Source organism: Mangifera indica, chromosome 8, assembly GCF_011075055.1.
Source record: "Mangifera indica cultivar Alphonso chromosome 8, CATAS_Mindica_2.1, whole genome shotgun sequence".
Taxonomy (NCBI): domain Eukaryota; kingdom Viridiplantae; phylum Streptophyta; class Magnoliopsida; order Sapindales; family Anacardiaceae; genus Mangifera; species Mangifera indica.
Genome location: NC_058144.1, coordinates 9,686,631 through 9,713,028, shown reverse-complemented (window position 1 = coordinate 9,713,028; position 26,398 = coordinate 9,686,631). Strand labels below are relative to the sequence as shown.

General features: G+C 31.9%; 4 protein-coding genes across 6 annotated transcripts; 2 read left to right on the top strand and 2 right to left on the bottom strand.

Annotated features, from left to right (window-relative positions):
• Positions 1-6,517: 6,517 nt before the first annotated feature.
• Positions 6,518-8,217, bottom strand: LOC123223204 (LOB domain-containing protein 25). Of its 3 annotated transcripts, none has more exons than XM_044646302.1 (2): positions 7,895-8,217; positions 6,518-7,226 (listed from the first exon to the last, which is right to left on the bottom strand). In XM_044646302.1, exon 2 carries the CDS (start codon positions 7,212-7,214, stop codon positions 6,714-6,716), a length of 501 nt encoding a protein of 166 aa, XP_044502237.1. In that variant the 5' UTR covers positions 7,215-7,226; positions 7,895-8,217; the 3' UTR covers positions 6,518-6,713. The 3 variants fall into 3 exon arrangements, with proteins under 3 accessions (XP_044502237.1, XP_044502236.1, XP_044502238.1); XM_044646301.1 differs by having other exon boundaries at positions 7,939-8,216; XM_044646303.1 differs by lacking the exon at positions 7,895-8,217 and adding an exon at positions 7,329-7,869.
• A 7,959-nt stretch (positions 8,218-16,176) lies between these two features.
• LOC123224496 lies at positions 16,177-17,036 on the bottom strand. The gene is made up of 3 exons (XM_044648178.1): positions 16,919-17,036; positions 16,789-16,830; positions 16,177-16,611 (listed from the first exon to the last, which is right to left on the bottom strand). The coding sequence occupies exons 1-3, from the start codon at positions 17,018-17,020 to the stop codon at positions 16,291-16,293; spliced, it is 465 nt and encodes a 154-aa protein (XP_044504113.1). The 5' UTR covers positions 17,021-17,036; the 3' UTR covers positions 16,177-16,290.
• Positions 17,037-17,804: 768 nt separating this feature from the next.
• On the top strand, positions 17,805-18,918 carry LOC123223955 (leucine-rich repeat protein 1-like). Its single transcript, XM_044647450.1, has 6 exons — positions 17,805-17,833; positions 18,002-18,178; positions 18,295-18,366; positions 18,470-18,613; positions 18,700-18,777; positions 18,888-18,918. The coding sequence occupies exons 1-6, from the start codon at positions 17,805-17,807 to the stop codon at positions 18,916-18,918; spliced, it is 531 nt and encodes a 176-aa protein (XP_044503385.1).
• A 2,264-nt stretch (positions 18,919-21,182) lies between these two features.
• LOC123224179 (pescadillo homolog) lies at positions 21,183-26,032 on the top strand. The gene is made up of 13 exons (XM_044647766.1): positions 21,183-21,339; positions 21,462-21,547; positions 22,401-22,649; positions 22,746-22,871; positions 22,999-23,083; positions 23,170-23,283; positions 23,474-23,567; positions 23,737-23,975; positions 24,148-24,255; positions 24,341-24,462; positions 24,773-24,992; positions 25,308-25,523; positions 25,663-26,032. The coding sequence occupies exons 1-13, from the start codon at positions 21,316-21,318 to the stop codon at positions 25,747-25,749; spliced, it is 1,770 nt and encodes a 589-aa protein (XP_044503701.1). The 5' UTR covers positions 21,183-21,315; the 3' UTR covers positions 25,750-26,032.
• Positions 26,033-26,398: the final 366 nt, after the last annotated feature.

Sequence of the window (26,398 nt, the reverse complement as noted above, 5' to 3'; positions counted from 1 at the left end):
AAGTAGGCATGTTGGACTCGATCTTCTCAAGAAGAAGTGGAAGCTTTTGTATCTTGTGTAAAATTATAAGTGTAAATATTTTTTATATAGATAAATAATATATTATTATTATATAATTAAATAATTTTAAATTAATAATAAAATAATATCTTATTATATAATAATATATTATTTATATATCAAAATTATATATAAAAAATCTCTATATATAATATTGTTAGTAAAGTAAGACATGTTTAAACTTTTTCTTCTTGAACAAAACAAACCAAGGGGGGATAAGAATGGGCTGGACAGGACTGGCCCATTTACATGTCGTCCCACTTTCAAAATATGCAAGCACTAAATAAAAATGCAGTCTTCCCTGTTCTATTGGGCTATCATCGTCTTCATAAGTTCTTCTTCACCTTCCTGTAAGCTTGTTCTTTGAGCCATTATGGTTAAAGCTTATTTCCAAACTTATAAGAATATATATATATAAATTAATAAAATTAATTGAATCATATTTTTTAGAATATATTATAAACATATAAAATAAATATATAATATATATATATAAAGAAAATGACAAAATAAATATGAAAAAATAAGTTGTACATCTAATTACTTATTAAAAATTTTTATCAAATATAGTTATACATATGTATTTTTAAAAAAATACGATTTAGATTTAGTTCGATTTAAAAATCTCATAAATAAAAAATTGTTTTTAAAAAACTTATCAACTTAAACAAAACTATTTTACAAATCAAACCGTAAGTTTTAAATAGTTCGATCCAGTTTTATAGTTTAAACTGAATTATATATACTTTTAATGTCCAACATCTTAGTGTGCGAAATAAATTCAAATTTTGAGATTCTCCGTGTGAGTAGAGCGTAATTCAAGTTTTGAAGTAGAAAGCTATTATCATTTGCTAACAGTAAACTATGATACTAAGGTAAATAATTACAAGCAAAAGAACCGAACTTCGATGGAATGATGATTCACTCTTTAATTTCGAAATTTTCTTTTTTTTTTTTCGCTTATATGTCAAATATAAACATTAGATTTAATAATTAAAAATATTTTAGTCATTTTGTATAATATATAATATGATTAATATCACTTATATTCTTAGTGATATAAACAAATTACATTTTCACTTTAACTAATCTATATTTTTCTTTTTCTATCCTTATTTTTTTCTTTAATTTTTTAGTTCATTGCTTGTCGAAAAACATCTAAAAGGGAGACAAGACAATGAATGTGAATGGGCTTAGGGTTCATGCAAGCAAGGAGGTGTCTTATCGTTGGTGGAAATAGCAAGATCCACCCAATACATAACTTGTCAACTGTATATATGGGCAAGAAATGACATATATATGTATGTTTTGATATATTCAAATTGAATTGGTGTTAAGCAAAGACGATAGCACTCAAAAAGTGTACATAGAGTTGAAAATATGACGACAATGGGAGGGCTCAGTCACACCATCACAAGGGAGTTGACAGGTTGGTTAGTATTGACCCGATAGTAGAGACAATGAAAAATAAATAATATAATCTTGTCGGCAACTTTTATAACTTCTAGTTTTTATAATTATTAATTAAGGATGGATAAAAAATTTATAAATTTTTTAAAATAAAGTATTATTTAACTTTAATAGAAATATCAATAATTTTGAAAAAACAAATTTAAGAATAGATAAGAAAAATAAATCTATTAAATTGATCATGAAAAAATACCGTTTCAGGGAAATATCATTTAACCCAAGTAAAATTCACTTATTAATTCATTCAAAGAAACCTATTAATAGTGTTACAACTTGGGTGATGTAAGATGTTATTCAGCAATAGGGATGAAAATAGGGAGGCGCATGGCCGAATAACCTATTTCCTGTCTCCATCTCCATTCTCATATTGTTTCTATAAGGGATATTAATCCAAGTATCTGAGTTGTCCTTCTTACGGAGATGATAATAATTTTCTCTCCTCTTCTCATCTCTATTTCTGTGGGAAAAAATTTCCTCCCTATACCCTTTAAACAAAACATAAACATATTAAATAACAAAATTAACTAAAATTAAAATTAATCAACTATTTCAAATGTCACAAATATCATATATTAACTATATCAATATATAAAACTAAAATATAAATAAATTTTAAAAATATAAATATTATAAAACTATAAAAATATATTACTATTTTAAATAAAAATATTAATATAAAAAGATGAGGATGAGGGCGAGATGAGAAAGAAAAATATGTATTCTTGTCTCTATCATTTTTCTCGTTTCTAGTAAAGAATTTTTTCTCTATTAGAATTGAAAAGAATCAAAAATTTTAAATTCGAATCGAAATTATTATCTTTAACCACAATCAAACAAAGGAGGGGCAAGACAAAAGATGTGATGTTTGAAATTGAAGGTTTATTCTCATGAAGGCGAGATGTGGGAGGTGAGGAATAGGCCTCTGTTCAAAACACAGGCTTTGGAGAAACATCAAATCAATCAACTAAAGATTGCAACTTTGCTGTCTTTGGTTTTGGACCTCTTCAGTCAGTTTATGATTATCCCCTTTCTTGGGCGGTTGGGGCTGGCCCATTTTAACCATCGAAAACGATTTCTATAATTGACCCAATCCTCCGGGGCCCCGGATCAAGACCCTTTTTCACTACCAACTTTATATTTCGTTATTTTTTATTCTTTGCTCTCTCTAGTTTTCTGCTTTTGCTTGCGCATGCTTTCTTATTGGTTTTGCATGTCAGGGAGAAGCATTTTTCAATCTTTCATATGTCACACCTTTAAGATTTCATCTTTTATTTGTTAGGGCACAAATTTTCAATAGATATGGTATATCTATGTGTGTCAGACTCAGTGTAAATATCTCTCCTAAAAAAGTAATGGGTTCATCAGGTCACATTATGTCTTGATGTCAAGCTTATTTTTACTGTTTAAAGGAATTAATGAAGTTTAACGCCCCCTATCTCTGTTAACAGAATCAGAATAGCAAAAATCAAGTAGTTTAATTATGGACAAATATGAAAATACCTTATTTGGTAGGTAATATTTCTTAATTACTATGCATAACTTGTAGGAGACATACAATTTGAGTGTCTTCTTCTTGCATGTTGATTTCCATAAATTAAGAATATTAGTTTATCTTTTTGATTGATAATCTTAACACTTTGTCTGATTTAAGTGTCAAATTGAGCAAATTTAGGCGAGTTTTATGATTTCCTTTAATTGATTTCACTATAAAACAGAGTTGCTTGTGAAACATCATGAATTTTTTTTTGTTGATTTTCTTACTTTTTGACTTACTTCCATGGTTATACAGAGAGAAAACGAGAAAGTAGAAGCAAAAATGGCCACACACAGATCATTCAAAGACTTGACTATCAGGGTTTTTTCCTTTTTTTACATTACGCGTTTTTACGCTTTCACTAACGTGACAAACATGTTGAACTTGAATTAGATCATTTATTTTTATAATATCGAATTTTTCTCACTTGTTTCAAAAGTTTTAATTCAAACCTAAGGCTGGAAAATACTCTAAAATTATGACTTTATTGTTCATACAAATGATCACTTTCATTAACGGAAGCGTTATTCCTGGTCTGTGCTTGAACTTGAAGTGCATGTGATGAAGCAGAAGGGCTGACGATAAATAGTAAAGGATATATAAAAATGTAAAATAAATAATAGGGGAAAGACAAATTAAAGGTGAAAAATCCAAGGTAGATACGCAGAAAATGGAAATTCAATTTACTGTAGATCCACTAGCACTTCACATGGGATGACGATTCCTTTGTGTTTCCTAAGAGAGTAGGCATCTGTACAATTTTACTGTTAGAGACACTGACTTTGTTGTTAAAGGAGATGAAGACTGAGAATTTTACAAGCAATAATCAATTTTGATTATTGGCTAATTAATAAAGACTTTATATGAATATAATGTTGGTAATTTCATAACGTGGCCTAATATTAATTATATTTTTGATTTAATAAAATTGGTAATTGAATAGTCTAATAACAATTTACAGATATACTTAAGTGATCAATAAAAATAAACTCAATACGCTTGAAGGTTATGATCTGAATAGACAGCATAAGTGTGTACTTGAAGTTTATTAGACCTCTGATATGAATTAATTAACCTATTATATATTGGGTAGATCTCCGCTTCAAACCCTAATGCAAGATAATTGTAGTATAATTTGCCCCATTCCCCACTCCACAACCTTATGCAGAATAATTATAATATAACTTGCCCCATTCCCCACTATAAAACCTTATGAAGGATAACTACAATATAATTTATCTTATTGAAAACTGTTATTTAAAAAGGTTTTTAGAGTAAAAGCCCAAGTCATATCGAAAGGTAATATCGTAACTTTATGGATTCAAATTGTATGACAATCTATGTATTCCTATAATTCTAAACTTTAATTTAGTATTTTATGATCTATCTGTAGATCCTAGAATTAAAATCAATTGATTGATTTATTTTATTGAGTTTATGCAAAATAAATCTTACATATAATGGCTTGGCAAGTAAAAAGATTTACAGTTTTAATTCGTTTATATGTTCTTGGAAAAACAGATTTAACAGATTTAAATAATGAAGTGAATCTGCAGATTATGAAGACAAAAAGGAGAAAGAATATTTTTTAGTACCATTTTTCTTTTGTTCACACTTAGACTTTTATACTATCTAACCCTAATAAAAGTTGGACATGATGTAACTGTTGTTTCCCTTTTGCTGTTGTAGCGATAGACGTTGGTTAACTAATTACACCGGATTAAGTAATGTTAATTTGAGTGTTATGTTGTTAATTAACTAATTAATTATGTGGGTCTTACTGGTGAAATTCATGATCCTATATATCGTCTATAAATTTTCGTCGTAGTGCGATTGAGTGATTTTAGATTAAAGATAAAATAATACCTAATCACATGGTGATATATAATTGTTTATGTATAAAATTATACTCATTATTTGTACGCGAGATAATGATTTTATGGTTTTAGATGCAACTATCACTACAAAAAATACTAGTTTTAGTGAGAGAAGCAATAACGAGGAGGTTATATCTATCGTTATAGGTATTTTTTTTTATAATTTTAGCGGCTAATTATTTATGTTTTTATTAAAACCAAAGAAATTTATGATTTTAACCATGAAAAAATAATTATTAAAAATCTATTTTCCAATGCCAAAAAGTTTTAACACCGAGAAAAATCTCGTCATCGACCATCGTTATAATTTTCGCAGTTAAAAATATTAACGACGAAAATAAAAAAATTTTCCCTCTTGTTATAAGCCCCCTTTTTTTCCTAGTGTATGTATATATCTATAAACTTCAAATTGTATCTCAATGTGTGAAACTGATTTTTGATGATGATACCTAAGCGACCCTTCATGACTTGTCTGGAACGATAAGCAAGAATAATTTATTCTCAGCTTCTATATTGGTGTCAAGAAATGAGTGATTAATGCTCGAGGAAATTAATAAATTGAGAGAGCATACATGATGCATGCATCTAGCTATAGATACAGGGGGGGCCGGAAATGGGAATTCCGTGGGCAATTCAATCTATTTTAGCTATCTTCAAAAGTGATTCAAGATAATAAGGTTGTCTAAGTCGCAAGATTTCTGAGACTTTGTCGTATCTGGTTATGATGATTCAGATGAAGAGACCTAACTAAGAGATAAAGTAAATAATTAGTTTATTCAATCTTTAAAACTAATTACGTGAATAAATAAATAATTTTAAATTACAGATAAAATAAATAATTATTTCAAACCCTTTTGCATATTTATTTGAAATATTGTAAAGGGATTATCATGCGCGTAATGATTAAGTTCATTGTTAGATAAGTATTAGGTGGCTTGTACCTCTCAGAGGCTTTATTAGTCTTGATATGCTTACATAAATAACTATGTTTAATCAGTTGAGCCGCAAAACTGAATGGCAAATCAGGTTAAGGTAGATGTTCATGAGTTGTGCTTTCTGACCAATAATGTGAACCAGGAAAATTCAAGGTAAAATAAAACAGAAATTGAAGATTAGGTTAGAGATAGGATTCCCTGGTGAGAGAGATAACAATCCTAGTTATTGGGTACCATACAAAAGAGCAGAAATTTGCCGCAGAAAGTGAATTGACATTCCATGTTTTTACTTCTCTTCTTTAACATGCATATATAGCCAAAAGAAAAAGTTGTACTATAAACCCAATGCACTGAGCAAAACAAGGCCATAAATCGACCACACAACTATACCCTTTATTTTTTTAGGCATGTATAGAAAAAAAAAAGGGGCTTAAGTCTAAACAACTTAAGCCCGTCTAAGTCACAAACGGCAAAAATAGTAGGGAATAAAAAATCATATGCCGCATCATAGGGCAAAATTTTAGGTTACGGCCAACGAAAGAGACTTATCCAAGAGCTTAATATCTTTTACTTGAAAAAAGAAAAAAAACAAATGGGAACACCGGATTCTGGACGAAAAAAATATAATGCTTCAACTCAAATATCATAATAACATGTACATATACTAAAATTTATATGATGAAAGGAGAAGTCAAACAAAATAGTATCTCCACATAATAATAAATGACAGTGCCTTATATGCATATAGTACGAAACCCTAAAAGGGTATTAATTCCTCCAGCTAGAAACTCATAACTCTGCAAATACAGTGATAGATTGTTGATTATTTATGGATAATTACATGCTACCTTCACCTCCCTCATGCCCATCTCCAAAATGATCGTTATTGTAGGGAAAGTAGAAGCCAGAATTTTGGTCAACAGCTCCTTGTCCATGGCCCGAACTCCTTGTTGACCCAAACTGATCAGATGTAGTTGCAGGCGGCATTTCATTGCAGGCAAAGCGGATCAAATCAGCATTTGTTGCATCTAATTCTCTTTGGAGTCGAACGACTTGTCGTTGGAGGACGGAGATAGCTCCAACACAGCCATAGACTGGATCTTTCATGCGCGCCTCAGCTTCGTATGCAAGAGAGTTCACTGCATCCTCCCTCTGATGAGGCATCACCTCGTTTAACAGTTTGCTGACGTTGCTTGCCCCGAAAATCTTGTGGACATTGGCGAATTTCTGGGGCTCTTCGGGGGGAAAATATGGTGCAAAAATGCAGTTGGGCAGGCATTTTCTCCTTAAGAACTTGCAGCCAGCACATGGAGGATTGGAATGACTGGAAGAAGCCATGATTTTAACTCTCTGCAACAAGGATTCAATCATTAAAGTAAGCTTAATTAACTTATAAGTAATTACCACTTTGCATTAAAATATGTTCTTTGACTTAGTTATAGTGACAAAAACCTTTTTATTCAGAAAGTCTTGCGGTATCTTGGACTATTGAAATAGGCTAATAAGTAAAAACACATGTTGTCTTATGGAAACTGAATTATAGAAAACACCCAACTGCTATCTCCTTTTCAACCAACTTTTACTTTTATGGCCTGCAAAGCAGTCTTCCTTGAATTTCATCTCGAATTTCAGCCAAAAACCCTATAGTCAAGGCTAACTGTACATATAAAAAGAAAATAAAGAAGAAACATAACAGACCATATATAAATATACAGCACTGTGTTTGGATTATCTTGAATTTGTCAAAAAGTTCCTTTAAACTCTCCCTCTCCACATAATTTAGAAAACCTCAAGTACAGTGCTAATTAATATATAGATCTTACTTATTTACTTCCAAGTAGAGGATCATGAAATTACATCTTAAACTTAATCACATGTACTTTCTTCTTATTATAATATAAAAAATATGTATATTATGCCGCTATTAAGCCATATAATTAACAAGAAAATTTTTTGTTAGTTTCGAAATAAAAAATGAAAATCGGAAAAGGGTTTATCAGAGTTCTGTGGATACTTACCTTTTTACAACTAGCCAGTTAGGTAAAGAGAGGCTTAGATATACCTTTGTCGATGAGTAGGCTCTTGCAAGATCTGTTGGTTGAATGTTTCCTAGGAAAAAGACTATGCAGGAGCTGACATTGAAAGTGGGGAAATTGCTTAGGCAAGATTGGTTTTATTATAACTGGATTTGAGAGTTTTGTGAAAGAGTAGGAAGAGTAGGAAACCCTAGTTGCTTGCAGGACACAGAGAGAAACCTGCAAATACAGTGATAAAAGGCATGGCCGATGAGAGAAAAAGGAGGCAAAGAGAATTTATAATGGAAAGCAAAAGACAAGTGTAATAATTGCGGCTACAAGAAATAGCTCGCTGTACTTGCTACAATTATATTAGAACACTATTTTCAGCAACTTTGAAAAGTTTTGTTAACTTGAATCCCCATTTCCGAAATAAAAAATTAAACTAAAGTTCACACATATTCTTGACTTTTCCCTCTGAAATTGCTCTACATGGTTACAAACTAAGAATCTTACTTCGGGGTTACGAAATCATGTAATATATAAAACACTAAATAAGATGAGTGCTATGGCTAGTTAATGAAGTTTAAAAGATATATACATATTTTTGTAACGAGAAACCGTATTTAAATTAGACTGCCTCTTGGAAAGAAATCAATCACACCGAATAAATTAAAAATATATAATATTGTTGTAAAAGTTGCACCTTTGACTCAAAGTACTCCATCTAAAGTTGGCTTTTTTACTTATATAAATTGGAATCACAGAACTTAATTCCCAATTTACAAAAATATTACCATATATATAAGTTAGCTAATCGCATAAACTTTAACTTGATATGATTTTGATTCCCTTCATGCATATGGTTCTTTTTTCTGTTGTAAGAGACATAAAGCCTAAAGTGGTCGTCTGCCAATACACGTACGGAGATGACTTATCAATGTAGTAATGAATTGATATGCCTTGGCCTCCATCTTCAACAAAACCCACCCCCAGAAAAAGGGAGTTATGGTAAGTAAAATTTTCTGCGTAGAAAGAAAATGTGGGTGCTTTTATTTGTACAGTGGACACATTCCTGAGCCATCTGCAGTTAAATTGTGTAATTAAAATTGACTATATATCACAATGATGAATCTCTGAAACCATTAATACTGTTTGCATGCATTATTGAATGGGTTTGTGATCTGATAAACAGTGGACAAAATTTATGTTAATGATGGCCATTGAAGTTGGAGGCAAAATGAAGGTGAAACAATGTACATGGAGGGAAGGAGGGAAGGAGGAAGCGAGATATACAGCTAGACACCATGCATAGAAACGTATGGTTGTGTTCTCTCTTTTTCACTTTTCTCTATCTATATCTGATCCAGCCAGGTGATTATCTTATCTTGTGATTCTTATGTCCCCGGGCTGAACAACCTTCATGCATGCAATCTCCAATAATTGACGACACACCTTAACATCTGATATCTATATATGATGACAAGATGCTGATGTGCTAATAATCTTGGCAGCAGAGTTTGCCTTTGATGTATTTTCAAGATTGAGAAATTCGCCATCAAACATGCTTTTACACTATTCATATATGTAATATTCAATTATTAGAAAAATAATTAATTTTATTAGCGATTATTAGTTAGATTAATTAATTCGCTAGCAACCTGACTTGCTGCAATTCCATTAATGCAATGCCATGTATGACTCAGATTTTTTTCTTAACATAAGGTTTACTTACTTGGGAAACTAAAATCAGTATTAGTATAGGAATTCCAATGAGCTTCTACGAAAACAATTAAATACGATTAACTCAAAAAAGAATGTTTTACCATCGACAATCTCTTAAAATTAAATTAGCAGAGTATTAAAATTTTCAAGAGAATAGTTTTGATCTATACCTCTATCATATTTATGAAATCTTGATTCATCGTGTCTCAGATAAACTTTAATAAATTTAAATGATGATAATTTTCCGTGATCTTCTCGTAATGATTCATAAATCTACTTTTTCTTCTTTTTTCAGGCTTAACATGTTTGGAGGTGCGCATGCATACAAATTTCACTTCTCTTTCATGATCTTTCGATCACAACAAATTAATCATCACAAAAAAGCTTTGGTTCATCAGCAAACAATATTTAACCACTTCCATGGCATCCAAAGATCATCAAGAAAACCAAAAGAATATTACCCCACACGCCATTCCTATCAATCGATTATACTTTGATTGAAAAATTTTCAATTATATGGAAATATATATCTAAAATATACTTCCATATAATGTGAACTCTTAAGGTCATACTTGAACCTATATGTATTAAAATTAATATACTCTTATATATACTCTTTGAGGGTCAGATTCACTGTGATGTGCCATTGAGAAAAGTTGGAAGGAGATAAATAATTTAAGAGGGATAAAACAAATATTTATATTGAAGCATGGCTCTAATGATTAGGAAGTAAATTATTGGTAGTTTTTTAAGTGATAATAGTTAATGATATAATTGTTCATTTGTTGATTTTAATTTACATTAGTTTTAATTTTTTTATGAGCAATACTATGTATATCTACTTTAAATACACAAATAAGTACACACGTATATATATTATCATATGATTAGGTGTTATTTTATCTTTAATTTAAAATTACTCAATCATATGATAACATATATCAAAGGTATACACATTTGTATACTCAAAATGGATACGCATATAAACCATGATTGGAGAAGTAGTTACTCTGACTTACAATAATTTGATACGAAAATCACAATCCAAGAAGCTACAACGGTGAGCTAGGAAATATGATCAAAGAAGGAATAAGTTCACACAAGATTTTTGTAGTCAAACAGAAAGTGTCGAAGAACAATGTTGAGGGTAAAGGAAAAGATCAAACATCTAGACATCAATGGAAACAGATATTTCAAAGGAAATCGTAGGTGAAACAAGTACAATTGCGAAGGTGAAAATGATGATATTCAAAAGTTAAAAAGGGGTGGTTGCAAGGGAAAAATATGAAAACCTTGTTTCAAAGTGAAAATGGGAGAAATCAAACTAGAGGTGTGTAAAGGATATTACCTGCTACATGAATATATATTGATGTTCATAAACAAACATCATTGTGAGATATGTCTATGGCACTTTTATTGTCACAATAAAGTGGAATACTACCATCACGGGAAAGCCTCAAGTAGCAATCAAAGCCACATGAGTTCAGAAGTGGTGTCAACAACAGCCTTGTACTCTTATGCAAGATTAGAATGTGAAACAACATGTTGTTTCCTACTATGCCAATAAATCAATGAATCTATAAGGAAAATATAATAACCAGTGGAAAAAACTGTGCTCATTTGGATCTCCAATCCAATTAGTATCCGAATAAATTACATATGAAGAGAAAAGGTAGATGCAAGCTGAAGGCCACAGTAGATTGTACCTCGAATATATTGAAGGATTTGAAACTGAATAGAATAATGAGTAGCGTGTGGAGCAAACATGAACTAACTAGGCCGACAACAAAGAAAGGTGTAAGTCTAATGACAGTGAAATAGACTAAATAACAAGAAGTTGACAATACAAAGTAGAATTATGAAAAAAATCTGGATATATCTCAAAAAAATAAATGAGTTGAGTTAAAAAGATTATCATTTCTTGGACAATATTCATATATTAGTCCTCTTGACTAAACTTTCCAAAACCTTTTGGGGAGAAGCCACTCACACATCCATTTATACCATTAATAAGTCCATTCACATGCGATTCAAAATCAAACTTCTTATTAATTCCTCTTTGGGTGTCCCCTACACTACTATGAATTTAAAGTTTTTGTTATGTTTGTTGTGTTCACCTTTAGACTCGTGATTCCTGTCTTTGTTGCTTCCTTGGCTATGGGATTGAACATAAAGTATATTGTGGTTATGATCCCATCTCTCAATGTCTTTGTATCTCTCATCATGTCACTTTTAGGACCACAAGAAATTTTTTAAGTTATCTTCTTTTAATTTTGACCTTACGACTTCTAATATTTTATTTATGAATTCTTCTATTCCTTTATTTTCCTATGATAATTTTACAAATTTAATGGACTCTGTGCATGATTCTTTCAACACTAGTGCCAATGATATTGTACTGCCTGAGGCTCCATCACCTTGATCTAAGTCTTCTTTCTCACTTGACTCTCCAAGTAAGTCTCTTTCATCTCTTAGTTACTTCTTGGAACTTGAATTACTTTTACCTCCTATGATTGTTTATTCCTATCTCAAGTTAAGTATGCTTTAGATCTTCTCTCACTTGTTACTACATTGGACGATGGTATATTTTATACTCTACTTGATAAAAAAATGAACAAGAAACCTTTTCATAATCCCACTTTGGATTGTCAACTCATTAGTAGTCTAGTATATTTGACAGTAACTCGTCCTAACCTTTTCTTTGTTGTGAGCCTAATTAGTTAGTTCAAGCCTGCTCCACACACTGTTCATTATTATGTTGCACTTTGTATCCTTCAATATATTAAGACATGTTATGGCCTTTGGCTTTCATCTATACCTACTTTTCACCTACATTCTTATTCAAATGTCGATTGGGTTGGATTGGAGATCGTAATGAATGCAATTCTACTGTGGGTTATTGTATTTTCCCTAGAGATTCATTGATTTTCTGAAGTAGTAGAAAGCAACATATTGTTTCATGCTCAAATTCTGGATCAGAGTACATTGCTCTTGCAGACACCACTTTTAAACTCATATGACTTTGATAATTACTTGAGATGGATAGGAGTTTCACATGTGGTAGTACTCTATTTTTAATCATATTTGAAAGGGCACCCAACATCTTATGATTAGATCACTGGATGAAATCACTAACGTTTTTACAAAGTCTTCCCATCTTGCACAATTTCGTCATCTTGTTTCCGAGTTCAATATGACTTCTATATTACCTTCTCAGAGGAAGTTGTTGTCAGTGTTATAACTGGTAACTTGTTTGATTATTGATGGCGTTGGACATATGCAGTAAAACATAATTTGGCATTTTGAACCTTTAATTTGGAGACCACTTCTCAATAAGAATCCACCACCGATCTTCAAAATTTAGGTAAGTTTCAAGTGGAATTTAATAGTTGAACCCTTATATGATTTATGCCTCAATGGAGGAGTCAAACGATAAAGTAAACAATAAAACATAGGTACATATTTTTTATATATAATTTAAGTATACAAATAATATATTATTATATGGTTAAATAATTTTAAATTAAAAATAAAATAATATTCATATAATAATATATTATTTATATATTGTATACAAAAAAAAATGTATGTATAACATTGCTCTAAGCTAAATTATGAAAAGGCAGGAGCCACTAAGTGCTTTTTTAGGGTGCGGCTTAAATTAGTTACTGTAGCTGTGGAATATTTTGTACCTAATTGAGCATTGAATTATTTTTTTTTATAAATATCCTCTCAAAGATTATCATTCAGTTAGTGCGCCAGTTTGATTGATGCACTTAATTCTGGTTCATTATTTGGCTCCTTCAAGCCACAAACTTTGTTTTCTGACCTTTTTGAGTCGGGCAGCCCTAATCTCCTGGATTTTACTAGTGGGTGTGCTGATCCACTAGGTTGGCCTAGCCTGATCTGTTCAGCTTTGTAGCCAACACATAACCCAAATTCAGGTCTAACATATGGAGTAAAAGAAAATGTATTAGGAGGGATGACCTCCCATCTCATCACCATACTTGGATAAAATAAATGAATATGGACATTGTAATAAAATTTTATAAATAATAAAATTATGTATACAATTTTATATATAAACAACGATATGTTATTTTATAATTAGATGTTAGTTTATATTTAATTTTTAACTATGCAATCATATTGTAACACGTCGTTATTTATGTATAAAGTTATATACATAAAAACTTACACAAGATGTTGGAAGTTAACAATAGTCCCCTATACTGCTTTACATTTCACATACAACCCTGAAAAATCAAACTATGTTCTGCGTTTTGAACAGGACTAGGAGGCCTGCAAAAAATCAATACTTCTGGATCTATTTTCATGGTTATTCTACAAAGCAACATCGGATTGTTCTTGGTCTCACAAAGGAAGGAGGGCTCAACACAGAAGATGGACTTTTCAAAGCAGCTTCAATGGTTTTCTCAAAAGTTTCTTTCAAATTAGATGAGAACTTTCTCATATGAGTGTTAGGAGTACCAATAATAGGCCTGGTGATAGGATTGGAAGAGTTGTTTTGGCTTAGTACTTCATCAGAAGAATATGAACAATTAGGTAGAGGTGTGCACGGTTAGATTTGTTGTGATTTATATACATTTTCAAACCAAACTGAAAAAAGAAAATCAAATCAAACTATTTTAAGTTTCAAATTAAACCATTATGAAAACATATGGTTTGATTCAGTTTAGATTATGATTTAAATATATTAAAAATGATTTATTTTTATATATTTCCTACTTAATAAATAATATTGAATTATAATTTTTTAAGATATAAAATACATATATAATAAATATATAAAAAATGAAAAATAAATTTAAAAAAGGAGTGATATAAACCTTTAATTTGTTGCACTTTATTCAACTCTGTACGAGTGTTATGGTCACATTTAAAACTATTAAAAAACATATTAAAATTTAAAAAATCTCAACTACACCTTTAAACTTTTTTTGAATTTTCATAAACTCCTTGAAAAAATCATTAACACGCCTAAAATTTTTCAAAATTACAACGACCCTCAAACATACAATTATATGTTATGACACCCCATCTCTTCTTGTACTTGTAACTTTTTCTCTATTTTTAATTAAAACTAATATAAATTAAGAATACAAAAAATTATTTTATACAATTTTTGGAATAAAGTGTCATTTAACTTGAGGTCCTTTTTGTTTTTTCAATAATTTTATTAAAAAAATTGTTAAATTTTTAATAAATTTAATATGTAAGTGAGAAAATGACTTTTTTCAAATTTGAATGGTGTGATTTAACATTTCATCAAACATTGGGTGGGAAATAGTCCTTTGACTTATATATAATTTAAAAAAAATATAATTTATAGTTTAGTTTAGTTTAAAAACTACTCAAATCATAATACAAACAATAAATTATTTTTTCAAAATTTATCAGTTTAAACCAAATTAAATTAAACTAAATAATAATTTTTAAATGGTTAAGTTTAATTTTACGGTTTAAAATAAATTATGTACACTGTTACTATCAAAACCCTTTGTTGAATAGGCCAAATCTTCATGCAGTCAAAAGTTTTCTACATTCTTCGCTTGGAATTCCCGTGACTCTCCTTCAAATGGAAGATGGAGATCCTTTGCTCAAGCAAGAATTTTTCCGGATGTTCTATAAGCAAATCTGAAAAAACATTATAAGAAATTGAAATGTTTTAAACGTGGGACAGACATAAACAAAAGCCATCCGGCTAACCTTTCAAAGGGACATGTAATGTAATCTATAAGCAAACTGCAATCTTTCTATGGGGTCATCTGAGGAAGTTGCCATCTTCCCATTCTCAAATGGGCACCTTCAAAAGAGGTTGAAGACATTTGATTAAGATGTCATATCTAGTGCTTATATATTATATAAAGCGCGTTTGGGGTAACGTAAGTTGGTCTTGTCTCCTCTATGAGGTTATTTTTTATAAGTGGGATTACATTTAGATACATGGGAGTCAGCACAAACTGAGATTCAACTTAATTTAGCCCTTGATAGAGCTCTAATCATGACAGTTTATTCACGCAGGAGAAAGAAGAGCAAGCGTGAAGAGCCAGCAAAGAGTGAAGGCCAACAATTAGTGGAGCAGCAAAAAAGTGGTGGTCTAGGAGGATCGCAAGATCATTCCGGCACTTCGATGTGGCTAAATATGAGTAATGAAGATGGTGAAGCCGTTAGAGGAAGAAAGAAGAATAAAAAGGAGAATGAAGAGAAAGAAGGGCAAGAAGAAAACTGACATTGAACTAATGGAGGGTGGGAGAGACCTGGCCTCTTAAATTGCCAGAGTTAGTCTTATTGTGTAGGAGAGACTTGGCCTGGAGATCTCAGTTTGAAGTTACTCAATAGATCAGAAAGAATGAGAAAGAGATTTGGAGATTTTTGTTTTGTGCAACATTGAATCTTTTTGTTGATTTTAATTCGGCGCCATGCCAAAGGTTTTGAGCGGGGCGGGGAACTCAAATTCCTTCTTGCCTTTTCTCTCTTATTTGCCTTTTATTAAACATAGTAAAAGAATACGCGAAAAAAAATAAAAAGCATACGAGTTTCATCTACAATTAAAAACATAAATTTGAATCACTAATTCCCGCCGAAACACCAAAATTCTTCAACACTAAAAAACCACGACATATCGAATCAAACAACAGAGAAAAAGTCAATCAAGTCGATGATCTCTTCCTTTTGGTCACCATTTTTGTAGCTACTTCACCGATCTCAGATCCAAGATTCAACGATGTAGAAGCAGAAGAATCTCGACATTTTCCTGCAAAATATTCTGAAAGCTGAGAATTGTCGATATCGGTGTTAGTGTTGTTTATGACATCGATCGAAGTGATACAGCACTCTCGCCAAGCGAGGTCGTTTAGGTGAGTCGTTATGTCGTCAAGAGTGATTGATGCGCACGGCGAGATGTTCTCTTTCAAAGTGGAGCGTGATGGATCCATTAGATTCAATGTCCGCACAGCATCGCTTAACACGCTCTGTTAAAATTAGAAAAAAAACAGAGAAGATTCTGTTTGGCTGTTAAGAAAATAGAATTATAATTACCTGAATGATTTCTTCGAGAAATGAACAGAAACTTTTAGATTAAACAAAAACTTAATCGGTTGAGCAACAATGTTATCATTTGATTTGGTAAACAATCATCTGATTCTAACCTTTGAATTATTTATTTTCTTGAAACCATGCATGGAGATGATCTGCAAAAGTAACAAAAGCGGAAATGATAGAATTCATATGCGATGTCAAAATTATTTGAATTTGATTGAGTTTTAATAAAAAGCAAACCTGATTGAGAAATAACTTTGTGACTTTTGATGGCTCTTGAGATAAAACAAAATCCATGTATTTTTCCATCGATAGCTTCTCCTTCTCCTTGCTTCCTTTCATTTTTTTGAATGTTTTGAATCACTCAGTTCCTCCCTTCCGGTAGCTTTTATGCAAGGACAAGATCCCGTGTGCAGAATGTGAATGTAACCGTGTTTGTTAAGAGCTGACGTGGCAAATAGGGTACCAAAAACTGATCGACTTGAGCTGAAGAAATAGCGAGAACTATCCTCGTTTCAAATTTTGTTACTTAAAAGATTTGAATTGGCGAATGAAACAACAAAGAGCATTTTCACCTTTCATTAACTATAGCATGTTTATTGATGAATTTTATTGAAAAATCTTGGGTGAGAAAACTAACTTTTTAAACTTTAAAGGTTATAAAGGAAATTTCAACAAACCATGGGTGGAAAACCTTCCTTCTCTCCAATTAAAAATTGGAAAATTTTTATTAGAAATTTCCTATTTTAATTTTTAAATTTCTTTCCTAAAAAATATGAGACTCAGTTATAAAAATTTAAGTTTCCTTTTTCATCAAAATTAATATAAAAAGAAATTGAACGGCCTTTTGATATCCTTTTATTTTAAATTATATGATTTTATAAAAATAACTTTTTAAAAAAAATCGTCAGTGATAAATGCTAACTTATAAGAATCAGATTACATATCTACCCACAACAAGAAATTTTTCCTACTAAAAGAACCCTAGTTGAAATATAGTAAATTATTTACATCATTGTAAACAATTTAAAAGGATAAAATAGGTATTTTTAATAGTAATCCTGAAGTATTTTCACACTCCACTCTTCAACTTCTCTAGTAAGAATTGTTGCAGACTTCTCTTGCAATGGCGTCTCGATTTCTGGTTTTTTATCTGTTTGTATTTGCCGTTGCAATTTCGGCTGTAACATGCACCATAGAAATTAAGGAGCTTAGCATATTATTTCTTTTTTAAATTTGTTTTTACAGACTGAAGTTTTTTGTACAGTTCAATTCAGTCGTGTTGCCAGTAAACTATTGAAATTTCACCATTATTCTGTGAAGACATGATAATAGCTCAACTGTCCGTGTACTTGTTTTCCAAACAGCGGATGCTCTGTCTGCTTTGAAAAAAGCCTTGGTTGATCCAAACGGTGTACTTGAAAGCTGGGACGAAAGTCTTGCTGATCCTTGCACCTGGTTTCACATTGTATGCAATAATGATAACAAAGTCATAAGACTGTACGTATATATTAATTCCAAGTCCAACTTTACTTTTTTTATTTAAATATTCAAGAGTTCAGATTCGGCTGTTTGAATTCTATCTTGAGACTGAAATTTCAATTTGCTTCTTGAAGGGATCGTGGTGATCATGGACTCGGGGGATCTCTTGTCCCTGAACTTGGATCTTTGGGAGATCTTGAACGTCTGTAAGTTCTTTTTTTCTGAGTGAACTCAATTTATTTATGCTTGTGATAAATAAATTATGCAGACAAGTACACTTTATTATAAGAGTTAATGCATTCCCGGTAGGGAGATTTTTCACAATAACATCACTGGATCGATTCCAGCCGAACTCGGAAATTTATCAAAACTGATCAGCTTGGACCTGTACGAAAATAAACTCAATGGTACAATTCCAGATTCGCTTGGCAAGTTGAAAGCTTTACGATTCATGTAAGCATATTTGTATTTATATTTATTCTGTATCCTTGAATATGCATCTGCAGATGTGTTTAATTCATGTTTTGTTCCTCGAACAGGAGATTGAACAATAACCAGCTAACGGGCAAAGTACCAGAGAGTGTCAAAGCCCTGGAAAAGGGAAATTTGATAATCCTGTGAGTTTCTCATTCCTTGTCAAAGCTTGTCATATTTTTTTTTTTTTGGTCATGACTTATGGCTTCTTTTGAAATATTATATTGATGATTTTTGTCCAATGGTTTATCAGGAACGTTACAAATAATCATTTGTCAGGCTGAGGATCCTCTGGGTTTTCAGTTTAGTCTTTAAATCAAGACCATGCATTTCATAAGTCAGAAATAAAAATGTAGACGTAGTACTTTAAAATAATAATATTATAGTTGTATGGATTGCAAACTCAATAGTCTAGAGGCGATCTGACCAAAAGCAATCCATGAACACTGAGCAAGCTTTCCATATCTCCAGGAAAAAAAAAGAAAAAAGAAAATACAGCAGCAAAAATCACTCGAAAGATTTAGGTCCGAAACGTGCTCCGGTTGAACTCATTTGCCAGCAAGAACAGTAATGTTGTTTAAGACCTGCATAACTAAAGCTTTAAGTGAAGACTTTCATTACTGAAAAAAGATTAGGGTTGTATGCAGCGAGACCTGAAAAGTTGTAAGTACAACAGTATCCAAGACTCGCCAGTCTGAAGGACGTGGTGCCAGGCAAGGCATCATCGTGTACATTAGTCTTCTGTCCATGTTCATCAATCAACCAAGACCAGTAAATAATAAATTCGTCGATAATTTAATGGCCTCGAACACAACCCTGAAACAGATTACCTGTTCTTAATAATGTAACAGCAATTATCTGTTATAAACGGTGTCACATGCATAAATTCCATTGGCCCAGACCCAGTTGTAACATTGCCTAAACAATTTAGCTGCATCAGTCTCTCCAACTTTGCAGAGCCCTCTCTCCAATTTTGCAGAGCCCTCTGCCCAAGGCCGTGTTAATTTTTACCTCCTTCCCAACCATAAACTCAAAAAACTTCTCAAGATCATCAACCACACAGTATCTCAATTTCTCTCCATTTGCATGAGCAACATCCATTCTCCTCATTTCTGCATAACAAACCAACAGGGGATTCACGGTTGAAAAGTTTGGCTCAAGACCATCTTGAACTGTTATTGAAGGGATTAAAATATTGCTATAATATATTTTTATCAAATAATAAAAGATTCTAATAATTTTTTATTTCTTATGGTTATACAGTAGATAATCAAATAAAAACTATACTGTAACAATCTCCTGCCTAAAATAACTCAAGTATAAATAAATTTGTTTGTACTTTTAAAGTAATAAGATTTATGTTTCCTATTTTTATTAAATATAATAATATTTTATATTCAATAATCTTTTAGTTAATTTATATTTGTAATAATTTTTTATTTTTATAATAAAACATTACTTTAACCATGCAATATTTGTGTGATATTAACCTTTTCACATTTTCAATATAGACTATACAATTTTGTCTTTCAAAATTTGAAAATTTGAGTTAAAACTATTTTTCAGTTTGTCCATACTTGAGGTGTTAGTTTAGTGGGTTGGATTGACTCTGACATGACTAATTGGGCCTAGGGGCCACACAATTGCAAGCTTTCTAATCGAGTTGACCCAAAAAAAAACATAAGACTTATGACTTGGCCCTCTATATATAGGGTTGGGCCATATTAGGCCTTAAAATAGGTTGATTCATTACTTTTAATAAAAACTAATTTTTTGATATTATAATAATTATTTTTTCTTATTATATATATAATTTAAAACATAAAATATCTAAAATACCTTTAGACTTTGTAGTCATTCAAATCAAGATTTACTCAACCAAATATAAACTCAATTAGCCAAAACATAAAACTCACTACTCACTTAGTCAAAGTTGAGATATGAGGTAAAAAAATGAAATTTTCTAACAACTTTGACGGTGGAGAGATTGGTCAAATGGTTGACAGACAACTAAATACCCAACTAATTAATTTATTTTTAAAAAATTAATTGATGGGGTGGTTGGCTAGCTGGTTAAACATCTAATCAACCAATTTATTTTTAAAAGTTGGTTGATCAGATAATTGGTTAGTCGTCAACCCATCCAAGTAACTCATTTAGTTAATTCTAAATCTTAAAATATTATTATTTTTAAAATAAAGTTAAATTAAAAAGTAATTATATTTGTATAATAAAAAAAAAAGTGGTTATATATACATAAAATGTAAAAAAAATGGCTATTTTAATTAATATCCAAGAGAAACAATTATAAAATAATTAAAGTATAAATTGTTTGCATTATTAAAGTAATAAGAATCTTTATATATCACACAAAATAATAAAAATTTTATTTAACTGTAGATGTTTGCCTTTGATAAATTAAAAAATGACGACTTTCCAAAATTAAGATTATTATATTTTAAATGATTCATCAGAGTTCGCGCGGAAAATATTTAATCGGCCTCTAAAAATAGGTTTAATTAACAAACCTGTCCGAAACCCGAACCCGCAAACCCAATCGAATCCCACCCAAATTATCATCCTACAATACGGGTTTAAGCTTAAACCCTAGCCCTCCTTTTACAATTCTCTTATATTGCCTCCATTTTCTTTCTTTAGGTGAACAAAACATCTCCGCCACCATGCCGAAGCATTACAGACCTGCTGTAAGTCCTCTAATGAAGCGACACATTTTAAAATATTATAAACGGAGGGTGAAGGTGCAACGTATCTCGATTTTGCTTTGTCATGCTTTCTTGTTGATATTCTCTCGAATTTTATTTACCAGGGAAAGAAGAAAGAAGGAAACGCTGCTAGATACATCACCAGGTCACAAGCTCTCAAGCAACTCCAAGTCAGTACAAAGCTTTTCAGGTCCCTCTCTCTCTTTTAAGTTTACTTGACTGTTATATGTTTATGAGTGAATTCTTAACTTGGAGATTACTTTTATTTTAAGGGTTCTACTGTTTTGAAAATCATAAAAGCAGTTAACTAAGTAAAAATGATCAGTGTGTAGTATTTAATTTTCTAGGAGTTGTCCCTTCTTTACTTTTTTTTTTTTTTTGTTAATGGGTATAATGAAGGAACGAGGTGTTGAATACTGTGAAGTGAATTGATTGTTTGGTATATGAAAATCAAATGATAGCAAAAAAAGAAAAACGATCATAATTTTTTTTTTCTGGCTTCATTGGTGATTGAGCTGCTCTATGCCTTAGTTCAATGTATATGAGTGGGAAAATTACTGTCGGTTATCATTAGTTTCAGCTTCGTGTAATGTTAGTATAGAGTTGAACTTTATAATTGAAATTGAATGGAATATGTTGAATAATGTGAAGTGAATTGATTGTTTGGTATCTGAAAATCAAATGATAGCAAAAAAAGAAAAACGATAATAGTTTTTTTTTTTTTTGGTTTCATTGGTGATTGAGCTGCTCTTTGCTTTAGTTCAATTGATATGAGCGGGAAAATTACTGTGAGTTATCATTAGTTTCAGCTTCAGTGTAATGTTAGTATAGAGTATGAACTTTAGAATTGAAATTGAATGGAATATGTGATTTCAATCCCTAGATTTTCAAAGGAAACTCCAATTCTATCCAATTCCAATTCTATGGGTAAATTTTAGATGCCAAATGCAGCTTTACTGACAGTTGTTTATATGTACTTAGCTGATGGAAAATCAAGTTGTCAATGCTGTTTGCTTATTGTTCAATTGGTTCCAAAATTGTAGGAGATTATGCATTTACAAAGGAGTATTTCCCCGAGAGCCAAAGAAGAAGTTCAAGGGAAATCATCACACATATTATCACTTAAAGGATATTTCATTCATTCGGCATGATCCAATACTTGAGGAACTGAGAGCAAAAAGTGCATACGCAAAGAAGGTAACTAAAGCCAAGGCGAAGAAGAATAAGGAACTTGCTGATATTCTGATAAAGCGCCAACCTGAAATCAAACTAGACAGACTTGTTCTGGAGAGGTTTATTAACTTTACATAGTTTTCCTTGTTTTTGTACCAACTTCAGTATCCTATTTGAGTCCTGAAAATCTCTATTTGTTTCATTTGGGATTGTAGGTATCCTCATTTTGTTGATGCTCTCAGAGATTTGGATGACCCTCTCACGCAGGTGCACCTTTTTGCTGCTTTACCTGCCTCTGACAGGATGAAAATTGAAGTGAAGCGAGTTCACAATTGTCGAAAGTTAGTTTTTCATATATTCTACTGCATTATTGATTGATATGGTTTGAGTGTTTCCTTTAAAAAATTATTATAGATTTAGTTCCTTGTCACCTTCAATACTCACATATTAATGTTGGTTGTCTTCCAGGTTGAGTCATGAATGGCAAGCCTACATTTCTCGGACTCATAAATTGCGGAAGGTTTTTGTATCTGTGAAAGGGATATATTACCAGGTATGACAACATTATGTTTACTGTTTTATGATGTCTGATCTCCTTGTGTTATTTTATCAACTTATTTATACTTTTGATGCATACAGGCTGAGGTTGAAGGCCAAAAGATTACATGGCTAACACCTCATGGGCTGCAGCAAGTTCTGCCTGATGACGATGTTGTCTATGATGTGTTGCTCAACTTCTTGGAATTCTATGAGGTTTTTTTTATCGCTACTGATATTTGCTGATTCTTCATTGCCGTTTCTTTTAAGATTTTGGTGCAATTGAATATTTGACCTTCTATTTTGCTTTGGAAATAAAACAAATTGTTGGCCTAGTTCTTTTCAATCAATTTACTTTAGTTATTTTTCTGATTTACTTATTAAACTTCTTATTTTTTGGGTGCAGACACTCCTTACCTTTGTCAATTTTAAACTTTACCATTCTATAAATGTTAAATATCCGCCCATTCTCGACCCTCGATTGGAAGCTTCAGCAGCAGGTTTGTTTCCACTCCCTTCTTACTTATTAGGGGATTTCTTGTTTGGTTGGCTTCATTTAGAACCAGTTGCAGTTTCTATTGGTACTAGATGTTTGTGGTTACATATTTTCCTCCAGACCTGTTCTTGATGGTTATTTAAGTTAATATTTTTGTTGTGTGAAACCTGCAGAACTTTATGCATTGTCAAGATACTTTGATGCTAACTCTAGAACCACTGAGCAAATTGAGGGAACTCAACGAGATGAGTCTGAACTTAGACTTGCACAACTTCAGCATCAACTTCCTTCCAATGAACCTGGTGCACTAATGCAACTTGTTAAAGGCACTGCTGATGAAAATGAAGAGGATGAAGATACAAAGGAGTGTAAGAAACTCTTCAAGAATATGAAATTCTTCTTGAGTCGTGAGGTGAGATATTGGAGACTGATGTGTCTTGCACCAGTGTAAAGGATTTATTTATCATTTGTTGTGCAATGTTTAGGCTTTTTTGATGCTTTTTTCTTTTCTTTTCAATTCATTAGTATTGGAGTCATTCTTTCTATTTTTTCTGTAATGTGAATCTAACCTTTCCTGATTTCAGGTTCCCAGGGAGTCATTGCTTTTTGTCATCCCTGCTTTTGGTGGTGTTGTATCTTGGGAGGGAGAGGGAGCTCCTTTTGAGGAATCAGACCAGAGTATTACTCATCAGGTTGGCCATCAAATACACCATCCTATAAGTATGTGTTGAAATTTACTTTTGGGGATCATCCACTGACTACTTCTATTTCATGCAGATAGTTGATAGACCAACTCAGGGTCATGTATACCTTTCGAGAGAATATGTTCAGCCACAGTGGGTTTATGATTGCATAAATGCACGGATTATATTGCCAACTGAAGCTTATATGGTGGGAAGGTAAGTTTACGTGACTGTTCTTTTATATGTCCTCCTATAACTGTAGTCGCTTTAGTGCTTGCCACACAGTGTGACAGAATAACAAATTCAAGTCCTTGATTACTTTGTCTAACAATAGATTGTGGATACACATTTTTGTATGAGGAGACTTAAACTGGTCACTGGGCTTCTATATCTACTGGGATTAACTTCGTTAATTGTCTCCTTTTAGAAAAACTCTCTGTTAGCTATCTACAAGGTGAAAATTGGCATCTGGTTAGTAATTTCAATATTTAACTTTAAAAAAAAAAAAAAATTGTTCTGTTCACAGGGTTCCTCCCCCACACCTGTCACCCTTTGTCGATAATGAGGAAGAAGGTTATGTACCTGACTATGCAGAAACCATTAAACGGCTGCAGGCTGCTGCCAAGAACGAAATTCTTCCAATGCCAGGCTTGGGGAAAGAAGATCTGGAAGATCCTCAAAATTTGCTAGCTGAAGGTTATCTCAGTCGAGCAGACGCTATTGAAGCTGCTGAGAGAAAGCAGAAGGTATGTTCTTAATAAAAGCTTATTTCTTGGTGGTGAAAGTTTACTATTCAAGCAACTTTTGAGAATTCTTTGATGTGTTCAATTGCAGGCATTAGCTTGTTCACATGTTCTCCATTACCTTTTTGCTTTTAAGCATTTGCTTAATGCATTATTAAGTAGGAGTGTTAATTAGATTTATGATTTAAGCAAACAAACAAGGTAGCAATATAAGGCAGAATAGTTTTGGCTTCGTGAAGAAACTGGTGTTGCTATTTGTTTTTTCATTCGTTAAGTTGCTGAATTTGTTGATTAAATCAAAATTTTAAATTGATCCAGATGATGGCACTTGAGAAACAGTATCACGATGAATTAACGATGGAGCTTCGGGGTAACCAGTATTCTTCATCTGCCTCAGATAAGAATAAGCAGATCTCTGGTGAGGATAGCATGGATGTGGAGGCTGGGGAGGAGGAATCTCTTCCTGATATTGCCAATGATATGTCAACTCTTTTAATGTCACGTAAACAGAGGGGGTTATACGAAGCCATGAAGGTAATTTTGTTGACCCTGATCTGCTGCATTTTACTTTGATTTTAAATAGAATATGATTATCGTAGAATTCTTAATGAGATTATATCATACTTTTAATTAGTGTTATGTATTAATGTTTTTCTTTGTACTGTTTTTCCAGATAGGCAAAGAAAGGAAGAAAGCCAACGTTAATCTTCTCAAGGAGCGTAAGAAAAAAATTGAAGCTCACAGTTCTAAGAAGAAATGAAGAGCCGCAGAATTTACTCTTACCAATTTTGTTTTTAAATGCAGTTAAATATATTTGGTTGGAAATTAGTGTTATGATTGGGCAAAATTTTGTTCAAATATATAAAAGAAAAAATATTTATTCATTTAATGCCCTCCTCACCACACGTCTATAGGAGGGTTAACTTGTATCTGGTTCTTTACCCAGATTGTTTCTTCTATTTTCGAAGTTTTGATTATAATTTTCTTTCCTTTTAGGAAAAATATAGTTCCCATGGCAAGAAAATAAAGAAGCTTTTTCTAGAGTTGAGGTCGAATGGTAATTAGCATTACGAAAATTTGTAGAATTTACAATCTGTGGTTGGTGAGAAATGAAAGGAAGAGTACAAATCTATAGGAGGGCCCCTCTGTGAGGAGGCCTCCGAAGTTTCATGGTTATTTTTCCGAGTTCTCAAAAGTGAGTTGTCTTGTGCCTCTGGGTATTCTCTAACTACCCACTTGTGTTGGTTTTGGGTATGGATATCTTTTTGTTAAAGGTCATTCAAGCTTTTTATGAGAGTATAAGATGAGTTAGTTCAGTGTCGTAGCGCTTGATATTCGAACATTGGTTTGGGGCATTTTCTCTACCCCTTCTTACCATTTTGGATTAATTTTGAGCTATTTAGATTCTT

Bases quoted from the DNA above. Each gene is read 5' to 3' on its own strand.
- LOC123223204 (XM_044646302.1), bottom strand. From the start codon at position 7,214: ATGGCTTCTTCCAGTCATTCCAATCCTCCATGTGCTGGCTGCAAGTTC.
- LOC123224496 (XM_044648178.1), bottom strand. From the start codon at position 17,020: ATGAAAGGAAGCAAGGAGAAGGAGAAGCTATCGATGGAAAAATACATG. The intron at 16,831-16,918 runs GTTTGCTTTTTA...TTACTTTTGCAG, and splicing joins CAAAGTTATTTCTCAATCAG to ATCATCTCCATGCATGGTTT. The intron at 16,612-16,788 runs GTTAGAATCAGA...TAATTTTAACAG, and splicing joins AGAAAATAAATAATTCAAAG to AGCGTGTTAAGCGATGCTGT.
- LOC123223955 (XM_044647450.1), top strand. From the start codon at position 17,805: ATGGCGTCTCGATTTCTGGTTTTTTATCT. The intron at 17,834-18,001 runs GTTTGTATTTGC...TATTCTGTGAAG, and splicing joins CGATTTCTGGTTTTTTATCT to ACATGATAATAGCTCAACTG. The intron at 18,778-18,887 runs GTGAGTTTCTCA...ATGGTTTATCAG, and splicing joins AAGGGAAATTTGATAATCCT to GAACGTTACAAATAATCATT.
- LOC123224179 (XM_044647766.1), top strand. From the start codon at position 21,316: ATGCCGAAGCATTACAGACCTGCT. The intron at 23,976-24,147 runs GTGAGATATTGG...TCCTGATTTCAG, and splicing joins AATTCTTCTTGAGTCGTGAG to GTTCCCAGGGAGTCATTGCT. The intron at 24,256-24,340 runs GTTGGCCATCAA...TATTTCATGCAG, and splicing joins ACCAGAGTATTACTCATCAG to ATAGTTGATAGACCAACTCA.